Source organism: Plectropomus leopardus, chromosome 1 (assembly GCF_008729295.1).
Source record: "Plectropomus leopardus isolate mb chromosome 1, YSFRI_Pleo_2.0, whole genome shotgun sequence".
In the NCBI taxonomy this organism is placed as follows: domain Eukaryota; kingdom Metazoa; phylum Chordata; class Actinopteri; order Perciformes; family Serranidae; genus Plectropomus; species Plectropomus leopardus.
The window spans coordinates 39,533,284-39,546,337 of record NC_056463.1 but is presented as its reverse complement, the minus strand read 5'-3'; the positions used below and the strand labels follow the sequence as shown (position 1 = coordinate 39,546,337).

Sequence of the window (13,054 nt, the reverse complement as noted above, 5' to 3'; positions counted from 1 at the left end):
CACACCCTCCATGAAACCAGTGTGTTTGTTTTTGTCATGAGTTCTTCGGCGGTGGGCGGTTCACTGCCATGACTAACTGACAAAGCACCGGCGGTCTGCATTGGTTAACACAACAATCGCACACAAAGAAGGAGCCAATCAGAGAGCAGATTGCCGCTGTACGCGTATTTTGAACTGTGTACAAACGGACTGGTCAGAGCAGGGACGGAGGCGACGCTCCAATCCGCCGCTAGTTTCGGTTATTGTGAACAATTCACCGATAATCGGGGCAGAGTGATATTTAACGATGAGAAAGAGGTAAGGTCAAAACTTTTTTTCGCGATCGAGCCAGTTTCTCATACTCTTCACAACGTTAGATATCAGCTTAATAACATAGCGAGTAGCTAACTGTTGATCAGACTCGCTAGCTAACGGGATGCTAGCATCGGCTAATTCGCGCTAATAAGTGAATTCTGCCTTTTCTTCGATTGAAACTGAATGCCACTTTCACATCAAAGCGATTTGTTGATAACGGAGTGGTGGCTGTCCCTGTAGCGAGGTGCTGGCAGCAGAGGCTGTGTCGTGCCTGAACAAAGCGCTGTGCCACCTGAAGGACATCTGGGAGGAAATCGGTATCCCCGAAGACCAAAGACTGCAGAGGACTAATGTTGTCAAGAACCACATCAAGGTGAGAGACTTCGAGTGCCACGCGAGACATCAGCTTATGTCGATAGACCTGTAATGATACCGGTAACTCTGCTTTGTTAGGTCAGACAGTGGATCTGTGATCTATGAGATGAAAAACAGGTTTCCTCAGAGGATGATGGCTGAGTGAAACTACATTGTCGACATCACTCAGATCAGTCAAAGTATTAGAAGTATTATTATCAGTAAAATGTATGTCAAGTATGAACAGTAAAAGTACTAATAGAACAGGAGCATGTCTCCATTCAGTGTTTTACTAGTATATTTAATGTATTTAGATTATTATCACTGCTGCGTTAATGTGTATGTTGCATTTTACTGCTGTAGATATTTAAGGTTGAACTCATTTTAACTCCTTTATATCCTGTTAGGTAGTTTAACTCTTGAAACTCTTTGTTTAAACCGAAGCAAAGTGGCTTGATTTCATTCAAAGATATGCTAATAAGGCAAGGAGTAACTACACAAGAAATGGCCCAAATATTAGCAAAATGTTCATTGAAAGTTAAGCCTATAAGAGAGTGACCTGAAAATTAGCAATACAATTTTAAATAAAGATACCAAAGTAGCACACTGAAGTTTCTCAGACTGGTCATTCCACAGTGGAGGAGCCCTGAGAATAAATGCCCTGTCCCTTTTAAGCTGTGTCCGAAACTGTCCCCTATCATGGATATAGTGCACTATATAGTGTGTTCGCCATTCACCATTTTGTCTCTGCTGTTAATTTCATCCACTACTGTATATAGTGCACAATAAAATACCCATAATGCACAGTAAATTTAAGTGTACATACGATGTACACTACATTCAACTCCCATCTACCACAATGCAATGCGGTCGTATATTTCCAGGGAAAAAAATTCCAACGTAGTGTCCGAAGCCGTACCCTCATTTACTCACTCATTATTCACTATGTAGTGTGTATTAAATAGTGCACTATATAGGAATAACCAAACTAGATTTCGGATACTATGTTGGAATTTTTTCCCTCAGAAATACACGACCGCATTGCATTGTGGTAGATGGGAGTTGAATGTAGGGTACATCGTATGTACACTCAAATTTGCTGTGCATTGTGGGCATTTTATTGTGCACTATATAATGGATGAAATTAACAGCAGAGAATTCAGACACCACTACAAAAGGTGAACACACTATATAATGCACTATATCCGTGAAAGGGGACAGCTTCAGATAAGGCTAGCTTTAGTCTTCAAGTCTGAGGTGGGAACAGTCAAATGGTTCCTGCCTGAGGATCCCAGGGTGCGTGCTGGTTGCTATGGGGACATCAGTTCTGATGTATTTTCTGGGGCCAGGTCATGAAGGGCTTTAAAAGTAATACGTGGTATCTTTAAATCAATCCTAAAACAAACATTAAGTTAAACCCATGCCTGAAACTATGTTTGGAAACCAGTAACTGCTAAGACTTAAAATATCCACACACATGTGTTGTCATGAGTCTGATTTCTTTGATTTGATGTTTCCACCAGAGCTTATTAGATATGATGATCAAAGAAGAGGAATCTCTGAAGAAGAGGCTTATCAGCAGCATTCAGACATGCAGGACAGACATGGAGAAGCTCTGCCTGGAACTCCAGCTGCCTGTGTTTGAGGTAACAACAATTGGTACACCGTCAGTGATTAGAGCCTCTGGAAAGCCAAATATCCAAAACTTTTTTTAATATGGAATTTAGGCTCTTACAGGCATAATAAAAAGCATAAAAAGATCAGACATAAGCCTCTATCCAAATCTGAAATATTGCCATTTTAGTTTTATCACAGTTTCCTGAAGCTGTGTTGATTTGGGCGTGGTTATCCCCGATCCATATCATGTCATATGGATAAAGCTAATCAAAAACTCAAAGTCAGCTGTCACTTGATACTAATTTAACATGCCAAACTGAAATCCCTCAACGCTCCATTCAATAGTTCAGAAACAGTCCCTCTGTTAGAGTTCGAGCCACTCTGGCACTGGAAACTGGAGTGCTGGTAAGTTCAGAGCACTGTTGGAATGTACCTTTGGGTTATCCAGAGCACTCTGGTCATTCGGTCTGAGGAGAGTGAGCAGCAAGCGCTGAACGGAGTGAATGTGTAATGAACTTAACCATTAGTTAATTCATGGAGAAAGAGAGTGCTTCGTGGCTTTAAACAACAGCAGGAGTACAACATCACTGTTGTACACTGTTGACTGTTAACTTTTAACTCTGCATGTATCACTCCGCTTCACAGCTGTTCAAAACCCGTTAATTAGTGTAAGAGTGACAGTGGGACATGTTTATAGTATGGTGTAAGCATAGGTTCAAACAGCTAGTTAGTGCTGTTCACCTAGCTGTCAATTGGTCAGGTTGACAGAGGAGAGAAGAAGAGGGAGAGGGGGGCGAACAAGAAAGGACGGGAATTTTAAAGTGTGTCTTGATCTGACTGTACATGCATTGGGCAGCTGTGGATGGGTTTCTGTAAACATTCGTTCACTGTAAACCAGATGTTACATGGATGTGCAATCAGACAGGGATACACTCGTCTGACACTAAACACAGCCTGAGTGACACCTACACACACACACACACACACACACACACACACACACACACACACACACACACACACACAGACTGTCTGATCGAACTAACTCATCTGAATCCCAAAGTGTGTGTTAACAGACTCTAACAGATAAATGTTCATGATACTAAGCAGCTGCTCTGTGCAGAACATTAAAACTGAGCTAACACAGATTAGCAAGCAGCGTGCAGGATAATGTTTATGTGTTGCTAGGCAACAGCTGTCATGTCCAGTGGTTGCGGGACTATTTGTGTCGGCGGAGCCAAAAAATTAATTTATTAAGCAAACAAATCATAATCTGTTGTCACTTGTTACTATTAACAAATAAAATACGCTTGTAGAACTGTTGTATAAAGGCACTATCACACTCGAAGTCATTTGTTGTGCTGTATGTCATCACGGCTGTGATTTGGTCGTAGGCACGAGGCCGCAGGCCGAATCACGGCTGTGATGATATACAGCACAGCATCACTCCCTCTCATGTGATAGTGCTTAAGCGTCAGATTGGAGTTAGAAACGCAGCCAGAGTCAGAGGGCTGTAACAGATAGAGCTGTATCATGCCGACTCTGCTTTGCTCCATGGCTGTCGTCGTGGAGACGAGAGACAGCTGACAAGGGTGGGATCTACGGAGGTGTCAATCAAAACATGATCTGCCACACCCTCACAGTCTGGAGAAATGCTGTTATCTTCAAAATGAGCTGGTTTTTAACTCTCTTTTCTAATAGTTGGGAACATTTATTTTCACTCAGATTTTTGCAGATACTTAAAGAGACACTCAACCTTGATATAATATGTGCATTCTTTCTATTTTAAGCCACATTTCCAGAGGCTTTCAAACACTCTCTATCACAGCTCACCTTGGAAAGTGAATTTGTTGCTCTCTGTGTGGTGTGAGTTCAGGAGGAGAGTGGCATCAGCATGCTGCAGCAGGAGAAGAACATCCGCACGCAGGTGGACGCTCTGCTGAAGGAGAAGACTCAGCGGATGCAAAAGCTAAAGGTTCTGCTGGAGCAGGACCAGGACCTGTGCGATGTCTTGTGCTCCATGCCTTATGGCATCGCTCCAGACTCCGTCCCCACGCCAGAACAGCTGGAGAGCTTCAGCCAGCACATCACCAACCAGAACGCAGAGAAGGTGGGAACTTGCTTTCACGTGTTTTGACTGCATGAGTGGAAAAGTTGTCCTTCTTTCAGGGCTGCAGCTTCTGCTGTAGGTGGAGGTGGAAAATGGGCACAAACTGTATTGCAGTATGCAGGTCAAATTGCAGGATCTTCAGTTTTCTATCCCTCAAAAAAAAGGGACTTGATCTTAATGTTTTGCAAGGTACCCTTATGTGCCGGTCTGGTCAACTGACATTTGACGCAAGTTGGCGTTAGGAATGTAACACACGAGTAAAGTTTGTAAGTGCTAGCATTTTGCTTATTTGCAAATGCCTGGGAGGTACGTGTTTAATAACGTGTGGCTGTATCGCTGTAGGCCTACCTATTTTAAAGTTCTTAAGGTCATGGAAATGGGGTAAAACATTATTTTAAAGTTATGGGAATGTTTTGGCGTGATATCTTTAAGGTTTTCACATGAAGCTAAGCATTGTTATTATGGTGTCATAGGAAGAATGTTGGTCACACACCCCGCAGCTGTCACGGTCACTGTCCACTCAGAACCGCTTGGACTGTTATCACATCACTTCATAAATTTGGAATTTTATTTTTTTTTGGTAGCGTGACATTCTGTAGTTTGCTGCCACTAACAGTTATCTCACAGCTTAAGTCCGCAGGTCATACAATAAAAAGTGTAGGCTGGATTGCCCCACAATAACTGACATAGGTTTAAAGTTTTATGCACACTCTTCAATGCTAGATGCCTCTGCATTTATCATTTAACATTTCACAAAAAAGATGTAGTTGGTTTTAATATAAATGTATCTGGCACAAATATATCAGGTCTTCACAAAAGATCACAACACAGAAACATAGTAATGATAACCTAATCTGTACTGGCTGTGGTGTTTTCAGGCAAAGCGGTATGCTGAGTTCATGGACCTGAAAAGCCAGATCATCTTGTACATGGAGGAGCTGGACCACATCCCCGAGACCAGCTTCGAGAAGGACGTTGTCTGTGAGGACGAGGACTCTTTTTGCCTATCCAGAGACAATATCACATCACTCAAACTGCTTGTTTGTCAGGTAAAATGCTTTTATAACACAGAATTTAGTGACACTTTAAGCTTCAAGCCAATCTTTAAATAAGTTTGGTTGTTCATGCACTGCAGCCACGCGCGTCGCAGTTCAATCACAAATTGCAGCAATAGTTTCAACGTCTTTTTTTATTATTTACATAAGCAAATCTGGCGGGAAAACACACGTAATATATAATGAACAATATAGAAGCCATGTTGGATATGAGATAAATGATCATGACAAACGTTAAAATATGCATTAAAATGAAATATTGGAATCCGCCAACATACTGATTTCTGTTAATATCACAAACTATTTTTTTTATTGACAAAGTGAACATGTGCAAAGGCATTAACCCTAAGCTGTATTTTTTCTAAATTTGCATATGAATGAACATAACATACATTAAAAAGAATTGTTTTTGATGTCTCTACCTGCTGATTAGAGTCAGCTAAAGCTTATATGCATACAATGGTATTTTCTCACATAACTTACTTTTATGCCACCTGGTCATATACAACAGCAAGCACTTTAAACCACCAGGTCTCTCTTCAAGAAAACACTCAAAAAATTAGATTGGAAACCTTTACATTTTCACTACTGCAACATCCTAAGTATAACATTTTAGATATCAATAATTATCAAACGTTCTTGGATGTTTGCTTTTTTTTTTTTAGGTTTTGAATGGGCATGCCCGCCACCATTAAATGATTTCATACAGAAAAAACCCCAATAATGGAATAAACACTAGGGTGCTAACAAGGAGAGACTGTAATATACCGAGGCGTAGGACTAAATTTAGTCAAATGGGGTGTCTGTTCGAGGAAGACATTCTTTGAATCAGCTGCCGGCACATAATAGGGACTGTGACAACTACTCAACTACTCACCCTTCAAAAAAAAAACCTTAAACATTGGGTGAAAACAAACCAGTCATGTACCCATACATAAACTGCTTTCTTCTCCGATGCCTGTTCTCGGGGTTTTGTTTTTTTGAGCTTATCATAAGTTGGGGTTTTTTACTGTTTATTGTAGGTAGTTTTGCTCTTTAATATGTCCCTGTGTGATTTGTTGTCGTGCACTGTTTGTGTCATGTCCTGTGGACTGTTCTATGAGCTGTCTGTGTAGCTGTTTTTTATGGTGCCTGCCTTACGACTACAGATGAAATTTAGCAATTGCGCTAATTCCAGCACATTTACATCGATGCTTACTGCTGATATGTTGATGAATGTGCACTGTCCTAACTCTATAAACTGAATAAGTTATTTTATTAATGTAATGTCCGCGACATAAGAGACTTGATGACTTAAATTAGATGGGGAAAAAGTGGATGTATCGATATTGCTATCAGTTATTGGCCAAATGAGCTGTTATACATGGGCATGTTAGATATCTGTGAAAAATCCAATATCATGCATCCCTAAAACAAAACAAAAAAAACAACAAACAAAAGCATAAGGATCCACTTGTTTATATTTGTAGAAGATCGAAATTCCAATTTTTTTTGACAAAATACATGTAGAGTTGACTGTTGGTGCTTTCATTAAATATTTACACAATGACATTTTTAATAAATAATCATCAGGAATATGGATATGTTTTTAGTATTAAAAGAGTCTGGTAAGTTCAGAAAATGACCTCACTTTAGTGTTATGCAGCCTTTAAACCAGGAAAAGACAACACTTAAGATATTATGATACCCAAAATCTAAAATCTTTCCTCATCACTATATGGATATATTGTCCAGCCTTACGTGTAACTGATGCATTGTCACAGTGGCAGCAGCTGAGTCTGTAAGTGATGCTCCTCTGTGTTTGTCGATGTGTAGCTGGAGGAACGTAAGGCGGAGAACGAGGCAGTGTGTGAGGCTCACAGAGAGAAGATCCAGCGGTTGTGGGACAGACTGCAGGTGGCCCAGGAGGAGAGGGAGGCCTTCAACCAACACATGGTCAGCTCCAGGAAGAGGAACCTGGAAGCGGTAAGAAGATTCAAGTTTGACTTTCTTGTTCATCCACTTTTTTCCTGTTATCTGCAGTCAGCTGTGATTGTTAGTACTATGGCCACTTTTTTGCTGTGCTCACTTTGTTTTTCTTCTGCAGTTACAAGCAGAAGTTCAGCGTCTGGAGGAGCTCAAGCTGCGGAACATCCGCAACGTCACTGACGCCATCCGCTCTGAGATCGCTGTGTTTTGGGAAAAGTGTTTTTTAAGCACTGACCAGCAGCAGGCATTCATGCCATATTTCAGCGGTGGGTTCTCTTATTTAACATCTTAGTTGTATTAATTAGAACCATACTGGAGTTTAGAAAAGTGCAAAGACTAGAAGTGTCTATTTTCAGAGGATTTCACTGAAGAGCTGCTGAGTCTGCATGATGCTGAGATCCAGAGGTTGAAGCAGCACTATGAGGATCACAAAGAGCTGTTTGACGGAGTTCACCAGTGGGAGGAAAGCTGGAGACTCTTCCTGGAGATGGAGGTGAGTACACTCTATGTACTTTGGTGTCCTCAGCAGACCCCCCCCACCACCACCACCACCACCACCACCACCACCACCACACACACACACACACACACACACACACACACACACACACACACACACACACACACACACACACACACTTTGACAGAAAAAGGAAACTAGCAATAGCAACAAGTAGCAACAGGTAGTAACAAAACTGTCCTGTCCAAGGATCATAGGACTAAACCAAAGCTCATTTCAAAAACACTTTACAATTGCAAAAAAAATGCAAGACAGATAATTTAATGTACACACCCAGCACTAAATTCTTTTCAAACTTAGTGTTTCACAAAGTTGTTTCACAAAGTAATCAACTTTATTTAACATAAATGAATTTGTAATTTATTTAATTCAAATGAATTTGTAATTTATTTTCTTTCTTTGTCAATCAACACAAGGCAGTTGACAGTTATAATGTGTTTTCTGCATGTCCTTACACACAGCACACGTGCAGTTAAGGTGGAGGGACAATGCAGGGTCAGCCATAATACGGTGCCCCTGGAGCATGTTCGGGTTTAGTGCCTTGCTCAAGGGCAGACTGGCAATGTGTGTGTATTTAGCCTGTTAGAAGGTACCTCCCACTATCAATATGTTACGTCATGGCAAACAATTTAACAAAATATACATGGAATACTGTAGTTTAAAAACAGTGTCAGCAATCACAGGCTAGAGGTAAATATCAGGCCACAACAATATCATCTCATTATTGTCCATCTTAACTCCAAACAGGAGGAAGATGGTCATAATGCAAAGATTGAGTAGCTATGATCAAATATCATATAAATAACATCATAGGAAAATGACTGAAAAATACAAATCTATATAAATATAGAAAATATCTGAATATGGAGAAAATGGAAGAAAAAAAACATCTCAACAACTCTCAAAATCTAGCAGATAACTGCACAGACCATCAGGGCCCCCAGAGCAACCAGTCATCTCTCTCTTTTTCTTGGATCAAATCCTTTTTTGAAAATGAAGCATCTTCAGGTCCTGGCCTTCAACAATGCTGCCACTGCTGCACTTTTCCATCCTTCAAGTCTTTGTCATTCAGATGAGCACATTTAAAAACCCCTACAACTACTGGTTTATTTATTTTAGCCGGTCATAGTGTTGCATGATAAACACTTGTTTCATCAAGGTCATAATGTCTCTCTCACCTTTCTCATTGACAGAAAAAAGCCACAGATCCAACAAGATTCAATAACAGAGGAGGGAACCTCCTCAAAGAGCAGAAACAGAGGTCTGAGCTGCAGAAAAGTCTGCCTAAGGTAAGACGTGAAGGCTGCCTATTTCTAAACTTAACATCTTTAAGCAATTCTTAAGCATGTGATACTAACTCAGCACCATGTGTTTGGTGTTTCTAAGCTTGAAAAGAAACTAAAAGCCCAGATTGATGCTTGGGAAAGTGAACAAGGTCGGGAGTTTCTGGTAAACGGCCAGAAGTTTCTGCAGTATGTGGAGGGCCAGTGGGAGCTGCACCGGGTAGAGAAAGAGAAGGAGAAACAAGAGAGGGTAAACACGCTGCCTTGTTTTATTACAGGGTTGTAGTCCATGTGCTTGCTGGTAAATGTGTTAACACTTGTCTTATCAAACTCTTTAACAGCATCTGAAAAAAAGCAGACAGACAGAGGAGGACATGCTGTATGGGACGGCTGTACGAACTCCCACCAAACGCAGACTCCTTGGCACCAATACCCCAAATAAATCCCGCAAGGTGGTAAACCCAGCTCACTTTCATAGTTGTGCTCTAAATTCTTGCTTTATTACAAACTGAGTGTCCTCAGTGGTCTGGCTCTGTCAGCACTAACCCTCTGGCTCTGCCTCTCTCATCAGTTTAACGTGACTTCCAGCATTTCTAGCGCCACCTCTAACAGCACCAGCCGCTCTGTTTATGGTGGAACTGTCTGCCGCTCACCTGTGTCCCGCCCACCTCTCTCAGCAAACAAGGTTGGTTTCATTTTCATTATGGAACAAGTTACACACAACTCCAACCTGGTTTTCAGTTCAATTCAAAAACACTTTATTTCATCCCCAAGGGGCAATTTGTAAGGCACGCAGAGTTGTAAGGTAAAAAACTAAACATAACGACAATGACATGGAATAACAACAATTTAAAAATGCAATAAATAAAATGCTGTATTACATTATTTGTCAACTATGGTCCTGTGTCCATAGTTGGGCCTAAGATGACAGTTAGGACCACTTGCGTTTCTCTCCTCCAGGTTCCAGCAGCGTGGACGCCAGGTGGCAGTAAACCCCCCCACCCTAGACTGCAAGGCTGTAACAAGGAGAACGAGGCCCAGCTGAAGGGGAGCCCTCTGAGTGGTGCGTTGCTGTCCCCCGCTGGTCCACAGCGTAACTTCAGCATAGCCTCTGTGGCCAGCACATATTCAGAGTTTGTGGTAATTTACACTTTTGTCTGTAATCCATTTTCTCTGCATCTTCTTCCTTGTTTCTGTGCCCTAACACCGTTAAGTGTATTGTAGAGGATGTGCACATGCTAATGATGCAAATTTGTATTTTAGAGGGACTTGGTCAACACTGAATCTGTTCAGTCAAGGTGTGTTGGGAATCTTAATACTGTGTGTACCTCTCACTAATCTCCTTTTTATGTAGTAATTGCATGGCTCCAATCAAAGGAGAAATGACTCTTGAAGAGTAATTGAACATGCTGCTTTAGCTTTAACATGCACAGTCAGCGAGCTCTCAGGCCAAAATCAGCCCTGTTCTAGAAACATGCAGGGGGTGTGCTTCTTCAGAAATCTGAGAAGCAGATAAGTGAAGCCAAAACACAGAGGTGCTGGACATTTCTCATGGTGGCAATTATTTTATTTTCTTCTTGACAATCTTGAGATAAGTCATAGAAATACACCATAAAGGCCCAGACCCACCAAGCCATCAGCATAGAATTAGCAGCGACGAAAGCCCCCTGCTGCGTCACCTCACGTCACCGTGTCTTGGCCTAAAGGTTAAACATGAACACCCCAAATTGACCAACCGGCACGTACTGCAACTGCATCAAAAAGGGAAACCAAAACACCGTCATGAAGCTAGTTAGCCAGTTAGCACATTAACAACACAATTCAATGCAGAAAGAGCAAAGCATACAGTGAACAAAAACACAACCCATCAGGGCTCAAGTTGGTCTGAACTCAGCTTTATCCCACAGCCACTGACTCCCCTGCTGCCTTTACATCACTGACTCTGATCCACTGCTCCTACATCTCTGTCTCTCTCAACCGTACAGCAAGGACATTCAACTGGCTCTGCTTGGGGGCCACGTTTGCAAAATGACAGGAGGCCAGGGGCCAGTCACAACAGCCCCGTACCTGTTGCTAGAATTTTAGGACATTTTTAGGATGTTTCTAGGATTTTAGGACATTTCTAAGATTAGGGTCTTAGCTAGACCTCTGTCAGAGGTGTGAGGGATCCTCCACTGGCACTTTTTTTGATCAACAAGCTCTATTTTGATGCTGTTTTATGCACTCTGGCACCTTATGCATACTAAAAGTACAAAAATGATTCCCAGTGGGAATCACTTCATTTTTATTGTGAACTAGAAAATGGTTGGGGGGGCATGTAGGTCCCCATCAGAGGTCAGATTTGGCCAATGGGCCATAAGTTGAGTATCACTGCCATAGACTGTATTAAGGAAGTGGATGTAGTCACCATGACACAACCCACTGGTTTGTTGACTACTGTTTGAAGCCTCAAATTTGTCAATATTGTCATGTTGATCATTTGTCTTAATAATGTGGTCTGTGTATGTTCAGGCAAAATGGCAACACCAGAACTGAATAACACCTCACAAAACAGCTGGATGTGAATAACTTGATACTCTCTAGTGTTTAAACAAAAGCATGGATTTTTGTTGCAAACAGCTCGTCTCTTGGTTCAGAGTATGAAACTATTCGAGCACCTGTGTGTTCTCTTTAAGTCTTACTAACAGTCTCCAGTGTGTTGTTTCATAATGATCAGAAAACATCGAGCTGCTGTTTGCTTGCTTTTGGATTCTTTTGACTGCGTCCTCTTTTTTTCATATTGTCACACGTGTGTATGAGGATTCACGCTTTTCTGTCTCTACAGCGAGACTTATCCAAGGCCTCTGACGCCAAGATCCAGCACAACATCCTGAACTCCACCACCACCAACCTCTGACCTCTCTACTCTGAGGGGGGTTGCATCACAGATCACATCATAGTCCTTCGACAAAGCTCTGATCTCCCTCCAAGTGGATCGCTGCCTTCGCAGCCATCTATTTTTGTAGGTAAATGAAGGTAATAATATATAAAGTGTTAACTCAGTGATGAACAAAGACTATCACTGTCTACAAGAGGAAAATCTGTTTGTATCACAAGTGAAACTAACACTACTTTGGCTCCCTAAATTTTGCCAGTTTTTGAGTTGTAATAAATGTTGTCTGCATTTTGTACTGCACATTTTTTAAAAGAAAAAGAACAAAAGAATCCTAAGCTTTCTGATGTTATGCAATCTGGGGTTACAGGCCAAATGTATTATGAATACTTTGCACTTTTTTAGTATAGTATATTGCAATACATTGTGTAATTTTATACACACTCACACTGTTCCTTCCAAATCTGTTTTTATACATGTATGTATTGGTGTATATATTTCTGTATCTGCTGTTTGACATAGACATTAGTTGTTTAAACAGACTGTTATAGCCTGTCATATATTTGTGCTGCAAAACAGTTTAAATATAGTTACATTAAATGGACACACTATCATGGCTGATTTGGAAAAGATTGTCAAAATATAATAAATGCATTTTCACGTGAAAAGTGTAGACTAATTATATTTTTTGAGACAGTTATTTAAAAAAAATAGTGTATCCATTTAATGTAACTATATTTAAACTGTTTTGCAGCACAAATATATGACAGGCTATAACAGTCTGTTTAAACAACTAATGTCTATGTCAAACAGCAGATACAGAAATATATACACCAATACATACATGTATAAAAACAGATTTGGAAGGAACAGTGTGAGTGTGTATAAAATTACACAATGTATTGCAATATACTATACTAAAAAAGTGCAAAGTATTCATAATACATTTGGCCTGTAACCCCAGATTGCATAACATCAGAA

General features: G+C 40.8%; 1 protein-coding gene across 4 annotated transcripts; it reads left to right on the top strand.

Moving 5' to 3' along the window:
• Window positions 1-204: 204 nt before the first annotated feature.
• prc1b (protein regulator of cytokinesis 1b) lies at window positions 205-12,727 on the top strand. Of its 4 annotated transcripts, none has more exons than XM_042486591.1 (15): window positions 205-297; window positions 535-667; window positions 2,172-2,294; window positions 4,142-4,375; window positions 5,254-5,424; window positions 7,246-7,395; window positions 7,517-7,664; window positions 7,755-7,891; window positions 9,112-9,207; window positions 9,305-9,451; window positions 9,543-9,653; window positions 9,773-9,886; window positions 10,162-10,341; window positions 10,465-10,499; window positions 12,026-12,727. In XM_042486591.1, exons 1-15 carry the CDS (start codon window positions 287-289, stop codon window positions 12,072-12,074), a joined length of 1,839 nt encoding a protein of 612 aa, XP_042342525.1. In that variant the 5' UTR covers window positions 205-286; the 3' UTR covers window positions 12,075-12,727. The 4 variants fall into 4 exon arrangements, with proteins under 4 accessions (XP_042342525.1, XP_042342551.1, XP_042342542.1 ...); XM_042486617.1 differs by having other exon boundaries at window positions 10,162-10,264; window positions 12,026-12,098; XM_042486608.1 differs by lacking the exon at window positions 10,465-10,499 and having other exon boundaries at window positions 10,162-10,264.
• Window positions 12,728-13,054: the final 327 nt, after the last annotated feature.

Coding starts and splice junctions, on each gene's coding strand:
- prc1b (XM_042486591.1), top strand. Junction 5,425..7,245: donor TCAAACTGCTTGTTTGTCAG/GTAAAATGCTTT, acceptor GTCGATGTGTAG/CTGGAGGAACGTAAGGCGGA. Junction 9,208..9,304: donor TGCAGAAAAGTCTGCCTAAG/GTAAGACGTGAA, acceptor GGTGTTTCTAAG/CTTGAAAAGAAACTAAAAGC.